We start from the raw sequence: 20,826 nt of genomic DNA, 5'->3' as shown, positions 1-20,826 counted from the left end.
CCAAGAGAGATGCCCACTTCTCCATAGAAACTGACTTTGTGTTTTTTATCATCTTTATAAGAAATAGTCCTCATTTATGGTTTTGCCCTTTTCAGAATAAATCCTCAAAACAGCCATTTTGCATGAAGCCAGAAATTACTTTGGGTGCTGCAGATATACTAGATTTCAAAATATTTTGTGCCACACCAGCAGATATAAGGACATGATATTATTGTGTAGACTTCAAACTTGTCCAGCTTAGAAAATTAATTTGGCAGTTTCTTTATCTAAAGAGGTTCACTAGTACAGGCTGTTCTTAATCAGATCCTTTAACCTAGTTATTACCAAGAAATTTTATCAGAATTTGTTTACTCTTCTTTGTGGTCAGAGTTTTTCTAGCAACCCTTAGAACTGTGGCCATTTTTGGTTCTTAGCTTCCATTCCCAAATCTAACCTTTTGCTTGTTATTTAAGAAATATTTGTCTTCAACCTCTTATCAATGAAAATCTGATTCTTTTTCATTTAGTTGTTCTTTACTTTGTAATCAGAATTGGGATTCTCTTTTGATTTATTGATCTGTGCTTTCAACATTTTACCAAGTTTTTGGGAGTCTGGATAATTGTTAGAACTTGAACAACAGAAATGTACTTTTGTACACCCACAGTTTAGCATGATTACATCAAACACAACATGTATTCAAATTTATAAAACCCATGGGTGCCTTCACCACGAATTCCAATTCAGCAGTTTTTGGAAGGGAACATAATTATTTTGAAAGTGAAACTGTTGTTGGGTTCTGGCTTTCCATACCTGTCTTGGTTGCTGAACATAGGGCATTGTTACACAGAGATACGACCGTCATATGATGGGATGTTTATCTCAAAGTCCTATAATTCTTGCTTTCCTTAGTAGATTGTTTTACACATTCTTGTACTGGGCACCTTAATAGGATGCTTGGGGACCACTGGCTCAAGATTCCTAAGTACCTTCAAGACCTTTTAGCCTCCCAAAGGCTCCTTCATAAATGCCAGTAAGTTGTCAAAGAAGGATCATTTTCCTTTCGGAAATTGGTGTTTGTTTTTATATTTTATCCCTCCAGCCTTTCTTACCCTTTTGCTTTTCATCACATTTTATTCCCCTTTCCATTTCTGCTTATTAAAATCATTCTCATTCCAGTGCTGTTATCTTTCTTGATCTGCAAATCAAAAAATTGTCACTTCTTTCTCCTTTGCACTCTGCAGTGCTTTGTATTTTGCTTAAGAAAAGGAGTCACCATGTTCTGCTTTGTGTGGTGATTGCTTGTCTAATAGCCCTTGCTAGATTTTAAGCTCCCTGTGGGGAAGGCCTGAGTTTGTCCTCGCTGTGTCCTCTTCTTTGCTTTAGCAGACCAAATTTTCAAGGAACCTTTTCCCTCTTATAATGTCTCAGAACATCCCCCCATAATTAATATGCTTTAGCAAACTAAAATTTGAAACTAGCCTTCTAAGAGGTCTGGAAGCCACTTTTTGAGGCCTAGCATATATTGTAACATATGAGTCCTTTAGATCTAGCCTGCTGGCTTGTGTCTCATATGCAGATAACTTGACCTGTATAAATTCAGGAAATTTACCTCCTGGATCAATATTTTTAACCTTTTTAGAGTGACAGTCCTCTATTGCTATGTGATCAGAAGCTATGGTTCTCTCATCAGATAAATGAACATAATTCTTTTGATGTTAAATTTTGTGGATAACTTTAGGGAAATCACAGATTTATCGACTGCAGATTATAAACTTCTGTTCACATTTTTTGTTCTTACCTCTAGCCAAGCAGATCTTTCATGAAGGAATGGCCTCCCCTGCCCCGTGGCTCAGTTTAGTTATTGTAACTCATTTGCTCATTTAAGTAGCGCAAGGCAGTCCTCCATCACAAGTGATAAGATCAGTCATGCTCATGTCTTAGGAACCATAGACAAAGGAGAACATACTCTGTTCTCTGAGGAAAGAAGGCTTTATGAAAGAGGTGAATCTTGAGCCGTGCCTTGCAAGACTTGTTTATGTCAGGAAAAGAATAAAAATTCCAGTGGAGGAAGTGGTAAACTAAAGGCTTCAAATTAGAAATTAATAGGTACATGTTCATTAGTTAATTTAGAAGATGTCACCCTACGTGGTAGTTGAGGCTGAATAAAAATGAGGTTGTGTAGATAGTGTGTGTCTTAATGACTTTGCTGTGCTGCTTTAGAGGCAGTGACAGGACAATTTTAGAGGGAATGACTTAATTAGTATGGTTTAGTTTTTTTGTGCCCAGTGTTGTGTTTAGTAGCAGTCTTAGACATTTTTTTACCCATATTAATCAGTTAACTGTTGACCGTTGGGTCCTTCCAGGACCCTTAGGTTCTGCCCATAATGAACAGAGCTAGTGTTCATCGTACGGCTATGATACATGAAGCACTTGTGGGACAGCTGAGGACTAAGGCTGTTTCTCTTTTTTTTAGTTTTGAGTTATTTGCTACAATTGATAGGGTAGCTTTATTTGTGATTTTATGAGGGGATCTGGTTTGGAAATTGACAAAATAATTCCTTTTTATGTCTTACTACCCTTAAATCAGGTTTGATTTGGTGTAGTAAGTTGGTTTCATAAAACTGTTAATATCAGCTTTTAATGAGATGTGTAATGTAGATCAGCCTCAAAATGCAGAAAAAGCAATTTTCATTTAGTTCATTATAAACTTAATGGTACTTGTCTAGTCATTGTTAATCATAAACTTAACCTTCCTAAATTGTTTTAGATCAGGGATTTTTTTTAATGTGCTGTGAACCCCTTAGCAGGTAGGTTGAGATCTGTGGACTGAATTCTTGGACTGATGTTTTAAAATGTAGAGTGTAAGTAGAATTACAAAGGAATCCAATTGTATAAAAATATCTATGAAGCACGAGAAAGAGTTGGGTGTACTAGCTATCTTTTTTTTTTTTTTTTTTTAAATATATCTTTATTGATTTCAGAGAGAGGAAAGGAGAGGGAGAGAGATAGAAACATCAATGATGAGAGAGTCATTGATCCAACCCGCAACCGGGCATGTGCTCTGACCGGGAATTGAACCCTGATCGCCTGGATCCTAGGTCAACGCTCACCCACTGAGCCACGCCCGGCCCGGCTGTACTAGCTATCTTAATGAGCATAAACAAGATTCTGAGATATCTGACAATTGCAAATTATGAAAATGTATGTGATTTCTATTGGTGATTAAGGCATAGATGTTAATGTGGTTCGTTGCTTAAAATCATAATTGATAGACATGCTAAATTTTGTGGAAATGATAATTTTACCTATCCCAAGTATAAAGATCTAGGGCTAAAAAACCCCTAATTCAGGGCAGTTTAAAATGCTCATTGATATTTTTGGAATATTCTCCCTTTTTCTCACACTTTCCCCTTACTGTTTTCTCCTCAATTCTGGGAAAAACAGTGAACAGTTCATATATAGTGTTTGATACCATTTTGTGTTATGATGGTTGAGGACTATTTTACTTTAATAAAGAGCTATACAACTATTAAGTATATTTTAGAAAATTATTTTGGGGTTTCATTAAATTACAATCCTATATAGCAGAAATTAAAGCCAGGAAGGATTATGTCATGATAGATTAATCAGATTAATTGTTGATATTCTTTATTTAGAATTCAGTTAATCTGAAAATAACCTAATGAAGCGTGTTTTACAAAATTGTATTTGGATGTACTAAAACTGAGACCCTGTTAAGCATGAATTTTAACAAAGAGAAAGTACTTTGAAGATCACAATTGAAATACTGTATTTATTCCTTCACAGCCCTAGTCAGATGGGAGAGGAAATTGGCATGCATTGCTTTTAAAAGTGTGGTAGTGATTAAATGTAATTCTTATGAGGCCAAGTTTGTGCATAGTTTTAACATAGGAATTTAATTCTGGCTTGCCTCTCAGTTTACAATTGAGTGGATTATTCTATTAGTGCCATTTGTATAATCACTGTTAAAATGCTTCCATTAGGTAGTAATTTGGTTGATTGAAGCTTGCCTTTATTATTTGACTTTGTTGAAATTTTATGATGTGATTTTCTTAGAAAGATATTAAATTACTTGGAAGAAGGATATGTTTTGTTTTTCGCACCTTATTTAGAAACCATTTATTTTGGAATGAGATTCTTTACCTGTTAAAGAAATGTAAAGAAGTTTCTATTTTTAAAAATTTAGCAGCATGGTGTGTATGTACCTGTTAAACCAGAAAACATTGTAATCATTGGTTGGTCATTTAACCTGGTTAACTGTTAAACAGTTGTTTAGGTAACCTGGCCAAAAATTGGCTTTGACCTGGAAGCTTTAAACAATAGCAAACTTTTACAAATTTCATGTACTGAGGACTGGCTCCAAGATACACTTTTTTATTAAAAATTTTAGTCCCACCATTGATGTAGAGCCTTTCTTTATGAATCCTGACAACAGCCCCATGAGGTAGGGCAGCTAAAAGACTTACTAAAGGTCATATTGTATAAGCTATTCAAACACCTATGTTTTGGTTTCTCGATTCAGGCTGTTTCTTTTGGTTCTAGTACTAGAACAGAAAGCCTTTTGATATGTGGAGTTGTCTCACTTTCAACAGCCGCATTCATAATTTTTTTCTGCATGGATATACTGTAAAAAGCACTGATCATCAACAACAACAAGTTTTTCTTTTTTCTCTGTTGTCTTTGTGAACTGCTGAGAGCAATTGGTGCTCATGAACTCAGTGGGGTTTTGACTTTTAACATTGACTCTGAAGAGTCTTACCTTCTGATTTCCCCATCCTGGGCTGCTTTGTTGGGGGAGGAGCTGTAAGAGGTGACTCACAGAAGCACACTGTGTCTGTGTGGGGGCCTCTTCCCATTTATCAACCAGAACATCACACATAAAAGATTGTTTTGAGTGCATTACGTGTGTTAATTTTAATGCAACAACTTTATGAGTTAGACATATCTTTATTGTCTCTATTAGAGGAGGAGAGCAAAACACAGAGATTGTCTTGCCCAAAGTCACATAGAAAGTCAGTGGTGGAGCTTGAGATATGAATCCAGGCTTTCTGACCACAGAGTCTTTTCTTATCCCTTACCCACTGTGTATATAACCTTAAACTGGTAAAAAGCCAGGTCTGGCGGTATGTTTTATTTTGGGGTGGGGGGAGCAGCAGAGGGGATAGTCTTTTACATTTGCTAACTCCATATCTGGATATCATTCCTCCATGTCCTGAAAACTCAACAACAATGTTTTTATGCCCGCAATTATTGGTAACAACAGTAATAGTAGTTGCTGTATTTTATAAGATACCAGCTGTATGTCAGTCACAGAGTTTTTGACTGCCCAGAATTTTTTTTCTGGAATAAAAACCCCACAAGGATCTCTTTCTGTAAGGTCATATAGTGGTAGAGAAGGGAGTCAAACCAGCCTGCTTGTGTAGTTCCCAAATCTTGAAATAGTTGATAATATTTTCCTCTGTATTTGGTCTCTTCCACAATTTTTGAATTTTACCCAAGTAAATTTTAATCAGTAGTGGTACATTTATCATTATATGGACCTTAAAACAAGCATTTTCTCCAAATATCACAGTATTGTGTTTCTCAGTTATGATTAGCTTGCTTTGTGAAAATCATGAAAAATGTTTACAGAACTCAGTGCTTTGCCCAGCAGATGGTATTTGTATGAGTTTTTCAGGATCCTTTGGAATCCATCACTTGCCAATTACCCAATTTTGTTTTCAATACCCTGTATTTCCAGTTAATACTAGACCAGTTACATAAAGAAAATTGCCAGAATTGTAATCTGTAATCAAATCTGCCTTGCTGTAGATGCATAATTTACTTTTGTTAATTGTGTACTGCAAAATGCACTCAAAATAATTCCTTCTCTAGTCACCATAATCACTGAGATATTAATCAAATCTCAAATGCAGGCTATATGACAGTTCTTGTAGGGCCTGTATTTTTTTAGTTAAAAGTAATGCTTCCTACTCTCAAAGTGTGGTAACATGTAGTTAGAACCACAAACTCATGTGGAATTATTACTTTTATGGTATTCACACATTGTTTATTTGTCTGTATTCACAAGATACAGTATACAGACATATAATGAGTTACATGTTAAAAACATGAAGCGAGAAGTCATATGGAATGGCATTAGAGTACTATTTTTGGTTAATAAATCAAGAAAACATCAAGATTATATTCTGAATGGACCATCTTTCCTTCATATGTCACAGCTTCTAGCTAATAATGTGCTAACAAAAAAGTTTGTTGAATGAATTGAATTATTTCGTTTACAGCAGGGTGGAGGGAAGAGGTTTGCCGTGAGCCATGTCTGAGATGTTAAATATTTCAAAATGTGTAAGGCTAGGAAAATTCTGGAGGAGCCATTGAAGAAACAGTAGATATTTAGTGGAACTAGGAAGCATTTTTATAATCTGTGAAAAATTAAAAAAAAATAACACTTCCCACAATTTTACTTGTTTTCTGCCTCCTGGCTGGACTCCTTCTTGGGTGGACTCCCTTCTGTTGGTAGGAGTTCTATGAGACTGTCTTTTAGACAAAACAGAAATGTGAAACCAACTTGGCAAAAATCCCAAGATCACAATTACCACATAGTACTGATGGGCTCCCTTCCTGGGAGTGAACAATTGTTTTGATATATTTGTCAATGTAGTTCAGTATTTCTTTTGAAGACTTGATATTTAATGATTGCTTATAAAGTAGCATCATAAATGAAGTTACTCTTTTCTTTAACCTTTGGGAAAAAACAAGTATTTTTGAAATCTCTACATGGTTATTTTTGACATACTGTAAGAACAAAGACTAAGTTCTACTCTGGTTTTTAAAAAGATAGTTGGTGAGTGTGTTCAAAATATTCACCTTTTGTGTTTTTTTTATTTAAAATCAGTCTACTCCTATATTTGAGGCATACAAGTAGCCAAATCATAGTATAAAGTATTTCCATTAAAAGTTCAGTCATGACAATAATTAAGCAGAGTTGGTGGAATGACATTATCTCCTAATGTGTGAAATAATTGGCTCTCTTTATGAGGACATCTGTAATTTAAGATCCATGGTGTCTGTTAGATATCATCCAGTGAGGTCAGCTGAGCTGTTGAAAAGTGCTTTAGAAAGAACAGGTAGGTTGAAGGTCCTTTCTAGGGAGGTCCCTTCAGTAAGTGCCCTGTGTGATTCTAGCAAATATGGACGTCTTCACTATGACTGCTTGGAAGGAGGCTTGTCAAAGCAATCCAGATTTGGGTTACTGGCTCCCCGTTTCTTTGTACTGATACTATTCATACTAAAATGTTTGAACATTTTATTCATTGTTCTATTCCTAGTTCCTTGTGCAGTGCCTAGTAGGTATTAATTGTTTGATAAATATTTTTAGAATGAATGAGTGAATAATTGACTTTGTATTAAGGTTCTTTGAACTCCTGTCCTTTTCTTGGAAACTAAGAAGTGTGCAGGGTCTGAGTTCATAATCCAGGTTTTGTTAGGAGCAGCTGTACTTCCAGTAAACTCAAGAGCCCCCCAAAATTGGGCACTCATCCAGCTTACTCATTATGATAAGCACTAGTTGAGGAAGGCATCCAATATAATTTCCCCAGGAAGAGGCAGCCAGAGGACAGGATGAATACTTTTCACTTTCTTTTCCAGAAAGTGCTCAGGTGGGGATGAAGTCAAGTTTTTGTGGGGTCTTTAAAGAATGTAGGGAGGTGACAGCACTAGGAACAACATGCTAAGTTGTTTTGTAGTACCTTTGTTTAATTTTTGTGCGCCTTGGATTAGGCGGGCCCCTCAGACTTGTTGACAACCAATAGGGCATTTATATGTAGGTGTGGTTTGGGGACATGTAATGTGCAAAGTAGTCAGCGTGTAGGAAATGGACACACCAAACTGAGGTAAAGAAAGAGGGATGTGAATGGAGTAGAGCATGAGAACATTTTTGTTTAACGTATCATGACTCATTGGGGTGTATAGAAATTTTTATTCAGAGAGATTTTAAAATTATTCATGAGATAGTTTCTCTAACCTCCCCATGTCTTTTTCTCACCTCAGCTGTTCCAAAGACCTAATGCGCTTGCTGTCCAGCAGCTGACAGCTGCCCAGCAGCAGCAGTATGCACTAGCAGCTGCCCATCAACCTCACATCGGTAAGTCCTTAAGCCTGAAGTTCCTTTATCACTATCAGTGTGGCCATCATTTTAGGTACTGGCTGCTGTGAAACCCAGTAGAGTGATTATAAAAGTCCAGGCAAATCCCTCAAAGTAAATGGCTTTTTCCTTTTGTTCAGTTGTCTCTAGCTTACATCCTTTATTTTTGGCACACCTTCTACACCTCAACTCATAAGATTTCTTAGTATCCAGCTATTATTGCTCTACCTCAGCTCTTTCAGGATTTAAAGTATTTACTGCATTGGTGACTAGCATCAACTCTTTTGGTAAGATTGGATGAAATTGATTAAATAACAATAGTTTTGTCCATGTTGGGGTGGTATAGACTGTGAATATATCAATGTCTTTTATTAATTAGTAAGTAGTACCTGTAAATCCATTTTCCTAGCAGCATGTGTTTTTAAAAATATTCTTATTTAATTGCTGGTTTTTAAAGTAGCTTTTGCTTCTTCTGTATCAGTTCTGCCATGCATATTTTCATCTAGACACCCCCCTGCCCCTGGCCTTTTTAAGGTCTCTGAAACACACAGTGTTATACATGTAAACAAGTACGAGAAGTATTTTTTAATGTGTCAAAATGACATGATTGAATAGAAAGCAGGCTGCTAATCATGGATTGTGGTGTGTGCTGTGGAAGAGAAGACTTGCTTTCAACGCACATCTATTAAAGCCAGGCATAGAGGCCTGTGCCTGGGTCTAGTATTTTATACTTGAAGGTAGATAGTTGTCTTTATAAATACCGATACATTTCCTTTGAGGAAAACTGTTTGGAAAATTGTTATAAGTGGAAATAAGTCCTTCCCTTCATCCCATTACTATGTCTTTTAAATTGTTGTATTTTAGCCTGTTATAATTTTAATCATCTTTTAGAAACTATGTGAACTTAAAGCTGCCTAACAGTTTTAATTGTAATTTTTTAGCAAGGGTAAAAAAAGACAAAGATAAATGTCACCATAATCTTTAGTATGGGGATTGTTTATCTTTCAAAGACTTTTCTTTAGTCTCACCTACCCTATCTTCTTTCCCCCATCCCCACCGGCAGCCTGGAATGAATACACAAACTATGTAGGTATTTGGTAGGGCTGCAGTTTTAGTCAAGTTTGCTTTTACTGACAGGTATGTTTTCAGCAGGTTTAGCTCCCGCTGCGTTTGTCCCCAATCCATACATCATCAGCGCTGCTCCCCCAGGGACGGACCCCTACACAGCTGGATTGGCTGCAGCAGCGACATTAGGTGAGACATTCTGCTGCATGAGGGATTTTTCTCACCTGCTGAAAGTCATTTGAATTGGGCATGTGTTCTTTATACTCTGATGAATCCATGTCTCCAGTGGGGATTTCTCTCCTAACTTCAGTGCCATCTACCTGCCAGCTGTGTAGCTCTGTTTAGCTGTAACCTGAGACTTGAACCTGTCCAAAGGCAAACTAATCATCCACCTCCTGTGTAGGTATTTTTGACCCACGAAGCCACCAGTTGCTCATATATATTTTGAGAATTTCTCCCTTTACGCAGGTGTTCCTACTACCTCTATCACAATCCAGGTCCTTATGTGCTTTACCTAAACTTTTGTAGCTTTTCTCTCTTACATATTCCTAATTTCCTTGCTTCTTCCCCCTCCTCTGCCTCCCAAAATTGCTCAAGAAAACTGTCTCAAACACAGAGCTTATCTCTTTACCATTCTGCTTAAACCCTTGATTGCTTTCTGTATTATCCATCCTGATGCAGCATATGGTAATTATCAAACATGGCTGATCATTATAACCTACTTGGATGGTGGTGGTGGGGTGTGCTGTTCTTTGGTATCCATATTTTTAATGCGGTATCATGGCATTCAGGGGATTAATGAGGATTGGGACCCATTACATATAGGGATCTCTCCATGACTTGTACATTGATGTCTTCACATGCATGCCACTGTCTCCCCTCCAAATTGGCTACCATTGGCTCACACCGGGCATTCTAGCAACGCTAAATGGATTTTAGCTTGTTGTAAATAACATGGTGGTTTAGATCTTGGTGTCTTTGGATACTGTGGCCTCCCAAGTAAACTCTTTTCCCATTCTTTGCCTGGGAAGCTCCTTAGCTGGCAGTGCCACCTTTAGAAAGCCTTCCTTTGCTAACCCTCCCTATTCTTTCTCTGTTACTTATTATTGTTCTGCATTTATTTGCTTATGGATGTAAACATGAATGTGTTTTTTCCCCCCTTGAGACTGAACTCTTTCAAAGGCAGGCACTTTTGTTATTTGACTTTGGCATAGTTGCTGTTACCATAGTGGGGTCATAAATGTGTGGTAGATTGAATTCATCTTTAGGACAAACTAAATGTTTTCCAAAGTAAATATTCTTTGGGGACAGAACCTGCCAAGTCATGTTAATCATGACTAAGTATTATTTTAAGATTTCACTTTTATATAGCATGTGATTTGTAATTATGAACTCAAATGCAGTATAGAAGTTCATATTTTCTTTAGAATTGTTAGCATCTTGGCATAAGTTTTGGGAACGTGTAGTGTAGTTCCCCTGTTTCCCGTTGGCCTTTGAGGGAGAAATAGAAAGCTCTTCCCAGAAGAATGATTTTTGCTAAATACCATTAATATTTATTGAACCCTTATTAACTATTTGCCAGGCACTATGCTGAGTGATACATGATGATTTTACAGATTAGGAACTTGGGGCTCCAAAAAACAGAAAGCTGTCTTTTATTGTGATCACGCAATTGAAATGTAGCGTTGGGGTTTGAACCAGGTCTAACTCAAAGCCCATGTGTGCACTTCATTATACTGTATAATATTTATGTTATCTTTTTAAAAATATTTTTAATTTATTGATTGATTTGAGAGAGAGAGCGGGCGTGAGAGATGTTGTTTCACTTACTAATTCATTCATTGGCTGCTTTTTGTATGTGCCCTGATGTGAGATCAAACCCATAATCATGGCGTATCGGGAATGACGCTCTAAACAACTGAGCTACCTGGCCAGCGCTCTATGTTATCTTAAATTGTCTTTTCTGTACTTTCTTTCCTCTCCTAACTAACTTTCCTCTGCTAACTTACTGTATGTTATTTAAAACAGAGAACTTGTCTTAAGTTCTTCCTGACACACTTGTCCTCACTGATACCATAGTTTGGTGATGAGAATCTTATTTTTTGTACTCATCAGCTAAGCCAGACTGAAAATGACTTAAGTACTTCCACACAAAACTGGAAATGTTAACTACCCAAACCCTGAAACTGCATATTCTTAAGGAGTGTTAATTGCACAGAAATGGAAACAGGCACCCAGATGAGTCAAGCTCAAGAAATTAGGTGCCTGAGGGTATTTTCCTAAACTCAGCCATAAGGCCACAACACCAGGGAAAATAGTAAGAGTGTCATTTAAAGAAAATTTAAAAGATTGTTTTTACCATAAACATTTAAACTATCTGTGCCCAATAGGGGTTTGCTTTGTTAGCTTTTGGGGGGGTGACCTTGGGACTATCATTGCAGGTTGCAGCCTAACGGTTCAAGGTAGATGTGGCAACATCCTAACACCTATTACCCGCATTTTGCATGTGAGGAAACAAAAACACAGATAAGGTCTTCTTGTGTTTTCTCTTTCATTCTTTTCCTTAAATGCCCAAGACCACTCCTCTTTATAGACACTAGCCAGATGAGTTTGGGGGCCAACCACTCTCTTTAACTTGGAGGTATGTTTTTTAGATTATTTAGGTTCTGATAAAAATGTTTTAACTTATTTGCTTATTATAATATAACTCAATTGTAGCATAGCTTTTGTAGGCAGATGTAATGTTTCACAGTGGGCACTCTTATAAACATTGCTTCTTGATCTTGGCTAAGCCCACAGGTACAGAAAATGCCAAATTAGAAATGTCAGAGCAACATTGAGCAGTGATATCATTTGACTTGTGTTTGAGAAGCTTAAAATGGGGGAACAGAAAACATGTACCAGTTTATTTTGACTATTCATGAAATATATTTTGCTATAGGATTAATATCAGAAGAGCTATATTGAAACAGCTCTTTGGAAGGAGCTCCATTGTAAGACGGGGTTATTAAACTCTGTTCTTTAACTAAGAAAGTTCAAATTGGAGATGTGTGTCAGAAGATTTGAGGAGCTAGCTTTGAGCCTTTGTCTTGATGGGCAAGTAGGCAACTTGATGTTCCTTGCTACCAGCTTCAGAAAATTTTATGGTTTAGGTTTCTGCCACATCCAGATTGCTGTCTCTATAGCTCTGTTACCTCTCTGGTGCCTACTCTGTGTGGCAAAGATTACAGCTGTAACTTGTGAAAGAAGGTGAACAGATAATACAGCTTAAAAGCAGAAAGCCCAGTTGTTAGACTACTGAGCAGGCTGGTAATAAGTCAAGGTGTTATATTTTTTGTTTTTATTTGACTTAAATGTAAATTTTCAGATATCAGTATCTGAATATAGTTGTATTGAATGATATTTGTGACTTTAAAAATAGAACTGTGAAAAACAAGCATCTTAGAAATTGAGTAGTGGAGGTTCAGTGGGCTGTCTGGGTTTTGCTGTCAGAGGACTGATGGATTTTCATGCTCCTGGAGTTCATGAAGCACCAGGATCTCTATTCCTATTAATCACCTCAGGTGCCACCCTTAACGCTGAAAACAGGGTACAACTTAATTTTTTGTTCTTTTCCATCACAATAAGCACACAAACTCTCCATTTATTTCCCTTCTAGCAACAAACTTTGTATCTTTCCTATGTGGAAAAGCATGCCTTTGCCTTCTTCCTGACCAAGGCAAATTCTTCCACGTATTCTTAAACCCACCCCCTCCTACTTCTGTCAGTTATGTGCCCTTTTGATATCTCCAGTGTTGCATCCTTCACTAGCCTCTTCCTCTAGGGCTGGAGTATATTACTGATGTTCAAAGACTTGGGTGTGGGGATCATGCATAATATTTTCTGTTAAAAAATAGAATTAATGATTAGCTAGAATGAATCAATATATTCTTAAATTAATAATGTACAGTAGGATCTGCTGAGTCAGATGTATTCCCTGAGATTAGTCTTAATAGTCTAAAGTTTTCTTACCTTTCTCTTGCTGTTTTTAGGCCCTGCTGTGGTCCCTCACCAGTATTATGGAGTTACTCCCTGGGGCGTCTACCCTGCCAGTCTTTTCCAGCAGCAAGCTGCGGCTGCTGCTGCAGCAACAAATTCTGCTAATCAGCAGACCACCCCCCAGGCTCAGCAAGGGCAGCAGCAGGTAAATGTTAACAAAATTCATGCTGCGTAAGTGCGAATTTTAGTTATATATAATTAAAAGGTAATGTTGGTCCAAATAGAGAAACACTGTGAATGGGTGACTTCCCTCTCATGTTTGTGTTTGAGTTTAGGCTCAGACTTAGCTGTGCTTACTGAATGCCATTTATGAATCAGGTTCTTGGTCAGTGTAGCTAGTTGAAATAATGATATACATCTGAGAAAACTGCATAGAGAATGGTCCAGTTAAGGGTACCTGGTTAGCAAGTGGCAAAGTGAGTATCATACTGATAGTAATTTTTCTTTCTGCTGTACTGTAGTTACCTGCTAAGCACCATTCTCAGGTCTCTTCTGGTTCTGTTACAAGTAGCTTGCCACTGAAGGGGAGGTACTGGTTTTTAAGACTGCTTATTTATAACATCTATTGCATTAGATATAAATCTTAAACCTATTATGTCTGTTTTAACTTACAGTAATAAGAGCTTTTAAATTGAGTTGGGAAAGGATAATTAAATGCAAAACTCAGTATGTCATTTTTATTTTAAGTAGGCCATTTTCTCCTGCTTACTAGAATAATACCTATTGCTGAATATTGTGGTGAATTGGACAACTCAAAAAAAAATCACACATATATATATATTTTTTTATGTCAGAAGAAACCACTATTAATGCTTGGTATCTGTCATTTTAACATTATTTAATGAATTTTTTATAAAATGGGAATTTTTCTGTTCACATGGTTTTGCATCCCGCTTTTACAGTTTTCCATATTATTTAATGTTCATTTTAATAACATTTACTAGCTATGTTTAAATCCATCAAAGAATATCCTGAACTTTATTTTGACCAGTCCATTATTATATTTAACTTAGCAATATTTTGGTGTTATAAATAAAACTGATGGCCCTGGCTGGTGTCGCTCAGTTGGTTGGGTGTCATCCAGTGTACCTTTCAATATGCATTGTCAATTTAAAGCTGTCTTTTTGACATGACACACCATGTTCATATATGTTTATATGACATAATCCAAACAAGAATCCTTTGCTTTTTATCAGTCTCACTAAGAGAGTATGTTTATTTTTTTAGATTCCACAAAATTATAGGAAAAACATGGGTTTTGAAATTCTAGCTGGTTTATCTTGGGCCAATATTTTTACAGTAAGATGATTTTGGGGAAGCTAATGCATGATTTTCTTTTTTTAAAAAGATCTCTTTATTGGTTTCAGAGAGATGAAAGGAGAGGGAGAGAGAGAGATAGAAACATCAATGATGAGAGAGTCATTGATCGGCTGCCTAGCCCACAACCCGGGCGTGTACCCCAACTGGGAATCAAACCCCGATCGCCTGGATCCTAGGTCGATGCTCAACCGCTGAGCTATGCCCGGTCAGGCCATAATTTTCCTTTCAGTAGATACAATTCTAGTACCAAGAATTTAAGGGGATTTATTGACAGAATGGGTGATCTATTAATGAATTTGTTAATAGCTACTCTTTGTAGTTAGTCTATTTCTGTCATGATTTTTGTGTTTAAATGGCTGCCAAATCCTTATGGATTTGAAAGACTGAAGTAATAATTACCATGTTTTAAAATGAGCTGTAATAGAGTGAACAGCAGAGATAGTAACAGTTCCTATTGAAAGCTTGCTTTTAAAAGCTAAGTGCCCTACGTATAATTTTTTACTTACTCTAATTCTGTAGATTATATGACTTCCCATCATGAGATTGAAGAAGTGGAATTTGTGAACCTAGGGTCACACAAATATGAAGTTGCTAAGATTTAAACACAAGGCTATTATTTCACAATTTGTGCTGTTTTCTGACCATATTGTGATGTCTGGAGTTACGTAACACCTGCAATCTGGTCTTTGTTCTACCACTAACTGGTTGCAACTAGGGCAAGTTGCATAACTTCTCTGAAGATAGGTAGTAAACTTAACTCCTTGGATAGTGTTTTACAAATAGATTTTCATATATTTTTTAATGATTTTATTAGATGTTAAGATGTTACTTGTGAAATTTTATATATTTATTTCCACGTTTCCATAAAACCCAGACTTGATACCTATTGATGAAATTAAAACACATCAATATTGGCAGCTGACTTAAGAACTTTGACTTATCAACAAGGTACTACATAGATTTCTAGAGAGTGTACTAAAAGGAAACATGTTAGTCTCCTCATTAAAACCGGATTCAGTAAGGACTACCTCCTCCTTTGGGCACCATGTCCACTCCTATGTCCCCTGACCTTTTGTACAACTTCTAACTAGACATAAGCCTTGTTAATCTTGCCCAATAAAAACAATGCTTGCATTGAGGTTTAATTAGTTCTCCAGTAGTTTTGAACTATTAGTATTTACCGTTTCTCTGTATATACTGTTTACTTTTCCTAGAGTGAGGCTCTCCTGGGTTATTGGTCAGGCATCTTCTGAGTCTTGGCCCAAACATTCACCTGGGAAACCTCTTCTGTCTATGTAGATTGAAGTGTTCCTTCTCTTGTAAAGCTTGGTAGATTCTTTAGGTCACAAACAGAAATAAATTGCCTAATATTCTGATAGTAATTAGCTATTGGTTACTGATTAGCTCCTGGGTAATACATTAGCTCTCATACTTTCAACAAATCTGCAAGATAGGCTGTTACTCTCACTATTTTTTACAGAGACGGAAATAAGAGACTTAGGGTAATTTAAATGTTTTTACATCTCTTCTTGTGAATATGGACGGTATTATTCACCTTATGCTTATTTAATAAATCTTTAATTGATTGCTAGTGGTGTTTCTCTTAATTTTTTTACCAAATGGTACCAAGAATAATCTGTACCCAGGCTCTTAACCACATGTCTGTTAAAAATAGCAGTGATAGTGAACATGATCTGATAAGAACTTTGCCTTTGAAAACATTGCAAAATGTATTGTCTATAAACTTTGGTAATTTTAGCTCTGGTCTGTGGCTTTTACATTTTTACTTGCTATATAGTTTATAGATCTAGTGGAATAGATTTTTCAGAGTATTCAGAGTAAGAATGATTACCAGCATCTTGACACCTATATTTCATTAATAAAAAAGGAGATCCTTTATTACAGTGACAGATGGCGTTCTGTACTGAAATGTCAGTGTTCTTGACTAATACCTCCATAGATTGCTGTGTGTTCGTGGAATATATGAGAGGAGAAATAGAAATAGGCCGGTCAGAAGCCTCTTAAATCAAATCTGGTGAGCTCATTTGGGCCTTGATGAATGGGAACAGGAATAGTGTGGCAGGGAAGAGAAGGTGTTCTCAGATTCCATAAAGAAAAGATAGCTTCGTGTGTGTGTGTGTGTGTGTGAGAGAGAGAGAGAGAGAGAGAGAGAGAGAGAGAGAGAGACAGATATTTTAACTTCATTTCGAAGGTAAGTTATCCTTGTTCATTTTATCTAAATCCTCTCCCCCACTGCATCATACTCTTTTCTTCTTCACTCACTTTTTGTGAGAGCCAGTGACACTATATTGTAGTCACTACTTATTGTCTGTCTCAGTCACAGAATAAAACCTCTAAGAGGGCAGGGGTTTTGTCTGCCTTACTCTGCTTTATTCCTATTACTCACCAGGTGATAGGCATTAAAAGTCTTCAATTAATGATGGAATCATCACTTTTATATGCTTTTCACTGCTTTATAAAGGTAATATATTTAAACTAAAAATGGTAGAATGAACTTCACTCTATGAATAATGTTAACGGCATTTTTATCCTAATAGCAATTCTTTATAGTACCATTGTAGGAAAAATGTTTTTAAGTTTTTTGTTTTGTTTTTAAAATATGTCTTTATTGATTTCAAAGGGAGGGGGAGGGGGAGAGAGACAGAAACCTCAATGATGAGAGGGTCATTGATGGGCTGCCTCCTGCACGCCCCCCACTGGGGATCGAGCCTGCAATCCAGGCATGGGCCCTGACCAGGAATTGAACCACAATTTCCTGGATCCTAGTTCGATACTCAACCACTGAGCCACACCAGATAGGCAGGAAAAATGTTTTTATAATCATCAGTTTTTAAAGTCAACCTAACATAGACTACAGTGTGGTGGTTGCCAGAGGGAAGGGGAGTGAGGGGGGTGGTAAAAGGGATCAAATATATTGTGACTGAAGATTTGGTTTTGGGTGGTGAACACACAATACAATATACAGATGATGTATCATAGAATTGTACACTTGAAACCTATATAATTTTATTAACCAATACCAACTCAAGAAATTTGATTTAAAACAAAAAAGTTGACCCAACTTAAGTACGTGGTGGGTCTTAGATATAACTAATTCAAGAAGAATGTAGTTGATTTATTTCTGTCTCCCAGGTTCTCCGTGGAGGAGCCAGCCAGCGTCCTTTGACCCCAAATCAGAATCAGCAGGGACAGCAAACAGATCCGCTAGTGGCAGCTGCAGCAGTGAATTCTGCCCTTGCTTTTGGACAAGGACTGGCTGCAGGCATGCCAGGTGAGGCTGCATTTTGTTCCTAATACTTGGAGAGAGAAAAAATCTGCTTGTTTGGAGAGATTCAGAGGAGATTGGGTAGTGCATTTAGCTTGCTTAGGCTTGTCATGATTTGGTGACTGGCAAGGATGACATATACTTGCCCTCACTTAGACCACAGTCGTTGATGAGAGCACCTTAACTGTTCTGAGCCAGTCTTCATCTCATATGGTGGAGATACACTCATCTCCACAATTGATTAGAATATGCTGTTTACATTAGTGATGATCTATTTTCTCTCTGAGGATTAGGGATAGAAGAATTGGCCTGGCCACTTTAGCATTATTCCAAGCCTTTAGTCTTTATGCTGATGTTTTTGAATAGCATTATTAGGAAGAAATTTCTGGTATTTCTTGATTGGGTCATTCCTTACATTTCTAGGATTTCTTCTGAACCAATAGTAGAGGTATTTTGTAGCTGCCTTCGCATGATTATATATATCTTGAATGTATGTCATTTTTGGCTCATTGTTGTCCAGTCTTATTCTTTGCATGGATTGGATGTAGTTTGAGGCTCTTCCTTTGAAACAGGTCCTTATGAGACAGCATAATTTTATGGATCCGTACCGTGGAGTATAGCCAGATTAACCAATTCACTTACAAATTTAGCGAGTAAATTTTTTTTCTTATATTTTTTTATTGATTTCAGAGAGAGGAAGGGAGAAGGGAGATAGAGACATCAATGATGAGAGAGAATCATTAATCGGCTGCCCCCTGAACTGCCCCCACTGGGGATTGAGCCCGAAACCTGGGCATGTGCCCTGACTGGGAATCAAACTTTGATCTCCTGGATCATAGGTCGATGCTCAACTGCTGAGCCACACCAGCTGGGCAGTGAGTAAATTTAACTTAGTATTATTTGTTTTGTTAGTTACTAAGCATTTGTGTTTTATTAAGTCATCTATAATTCCTTATATGGCTTAATAGGATTTGAAGATTTCCATCTCATATGGCATTAAAAGATCCTGTTTGTTGAAGCCTATCTAGGTTTTTCCTGCTAACTTGCAGCATATTGTGCTTAGATTGTTAAGTGGTATGGAAGTACTATGATTGTTGTAATCATTTGTACCCTCTGTTATTTGTGTAGTAAGGAAAACATTAAAAATTTGTCGGTGTATGATTGCCGGTAGTAACCTTGGTTAACGCTTTGAAGAGTATAGGTATCCTCTGTTACCCCAAATTCCCTTTCCAGCACCTAGTGGGTGATAAACAATACTCCTTTTATTGTGCCAGCTATCATACTAGGTCTTTCACATTCATCTTTTAGCTTAATCTTCACAAGAACTTTATGAGGATGTGTACTATAATTATCCTCATTTTACAGGCGAGGAATTGGATAACTGGAGATTCAGGGTCATACAGCTATCTAAGTGTTGGTGTCAGATTATACACCTAGGTCTGTCTGTCCCCAGAGCAGAGTTTGTGACTATTTACAATATGCTGGTGCTAGGAGACATTTATTAGTTTCATATATACTTACAATATGTTGGCTTGTTATCCCTAGGTTATCCGGTCTTGGCTCCTGCTGCTTACTATGACCAAACAGGTGCCCTTGTGGTGAATGCAGGAGCAAGAAATGGTCTTGGAGCTCCTGTGCGACTTGTAGCTCCCGCCCCAGTCATCATTAGTTCCTCAGCTGCACAAGCAGGTGAGCTCATATCAGATACCTACAAGGGTAAAAGGGTGAAGGATGACATTCTTAAAATGTGTTGAAATGCACTTTATGTGACAGTTCTCAGTATAGCATTTCTACCCTGTAATATTTCAAAGAGAAGCAGAAGCAAAAAATGGCATCAATAGATTCTGATTTTGTTGGTGGCATGTTCCGGTTGGTGAACAGCAGAGGCCCATTCCACTGTAGGCATAGCCAGTTAGATTACTCATAAAAATGTTACCATTGGCAGAAGTCCAAGGCTGATGTCATAGAAATACATGTCATTATTTTAAAATAATGTAGGTTTTTTGTTTTTGTTTTCGGTTGTTTTTTCATGGGGCAGGAATAGGGAAGGTGGGAGAGGAGTAGTAGTGAGACGTGACAGATAAATAAATTTTGGTTGGGGTGGTAATAGGTTTTTATTTGAAGCTGTATACATTTAATCAGGAGTAATAGTGGAAACATCTCGAGGAGAGCAACATGCTTAAATGTCTTAGGAATTTGAGGGATTTTACTGTATGGTTGATATTGGTTCTAGAAAAATGTCTTTAACATAGATATTTGTGAAACATGAGATTTTGGGAAGTAGTTATATTTAAAATGGATATATTTGATATCTGTACCTATTTTAAACTACAGATTCTTTAAAGCCACCAACATACTGAACTTGCTCCAGTACTATTTTGAAAGTAGAAATAGAAAATAAAAGTTTCAAATGAAGGGATCAAAGACAGATCTGTGTATAGCTGTTTACAAGGTTTGTGTCTACTTTAAAAAGATACAGCAGAATTAAAAGATTTTCAAAAAAGGATAGCAATGTAGTTTGCAAATCTGTACAATCCCTTTTATAGCCAGATGGTTTGCTTTCTTCTTTGTAGCTGTTGCAGCAGCCGCAGCTTCAGCAAATGGAGCAGCCGGTGGTCTTGCTGGAACAACAAATGGACCATTTCGCCCTTTAGGAACCCAGCAACCTCAGCCCCAGCCCCAACAGCAGCCCAATAACAACCTGGCATCCAGCTCTTTCTATGGCAACAACTCTCTGAGCAGCAATTCCCAGAGCAGCTCCCTCTTCTCCCAGGGCTCTGCCCAGCCTGCCAACACATCCTTGGGATTTGGAAGCAGCAGCTCTCTCGGCGCCACCCTGGGATCAGCCCTTGGAGGGTTTGGAACAGCAGGTAGAAATCAGACTGATGTGCTGTTAAAACTGAATTTTAATTATTTTTACAATATTTATGGAACACTGACAATGCATGGAACCCTGGACAGATACCACAGGCAG

General features: G+C 37.3%; 1 protein-coding gene across 17 annotated transcripts in view; it reads left to right on the top strand.

Moving 5' to 3' along the window:
• Positions 1 to 20,826, top strand: part of PUM1 (pumilio RNA binding family member 1) — a 112,838-nt gene that overhangs the window by 58,662 nt on the left and 33,350 nt on the right. For 5 of the 17 annotated variants that reach the window (XM_081145673.1, XM_081145672.1, XM_081145683.1 and 2 more), the window contains 6 exons: positions 8,050 to 8,143; positions 9,296 to 9,397; positions 13,240 to 13,391; positions 17,720 to 17,858; positions 19,398 to 19,541; positions 20,426 to 20,722. In XM_081145673.1, the coding sequence (XP_081001799.1) occupies positions 8,050 to 8,143; positions 9,296 to 9,397; positions 13,240 to 13,391; positions 17,720 to 17,858; positions 19,398 to 19,541; positions 20,426 to 20,722 (928 nt within the window). Of the gene's footprint in view, positions 1 to 8,049; positions 8,144 to 9,280; positions 9,398 to 13,239; positions 13,392 to 17,719; positions 17,859 to 19,397; positions 19,542 to 20,425; positions 20,723 to 20,826 lie in introns of all 17 variants that reach the window. The other 12 variants (XM_081145671.1, XM_081145677.1, XM_081145676.1 and 9 more) reach the window with 4 other exon arrangements.

This window comes from Miniopterus schreibersii (assembly GCF_964146895.1).
Source record: "Miniopterus schreibersii genome assembly, chromosome: 8".
NCBI lineage: Eukaryota > Metazoa > Chordata > Mammalia > Chiroptera > Miniopteridae > Miniopterus > Miniopterus schreibersii.
This window is presented reverse-complemented; position numbering and strand designations above follow the sequence as displayed.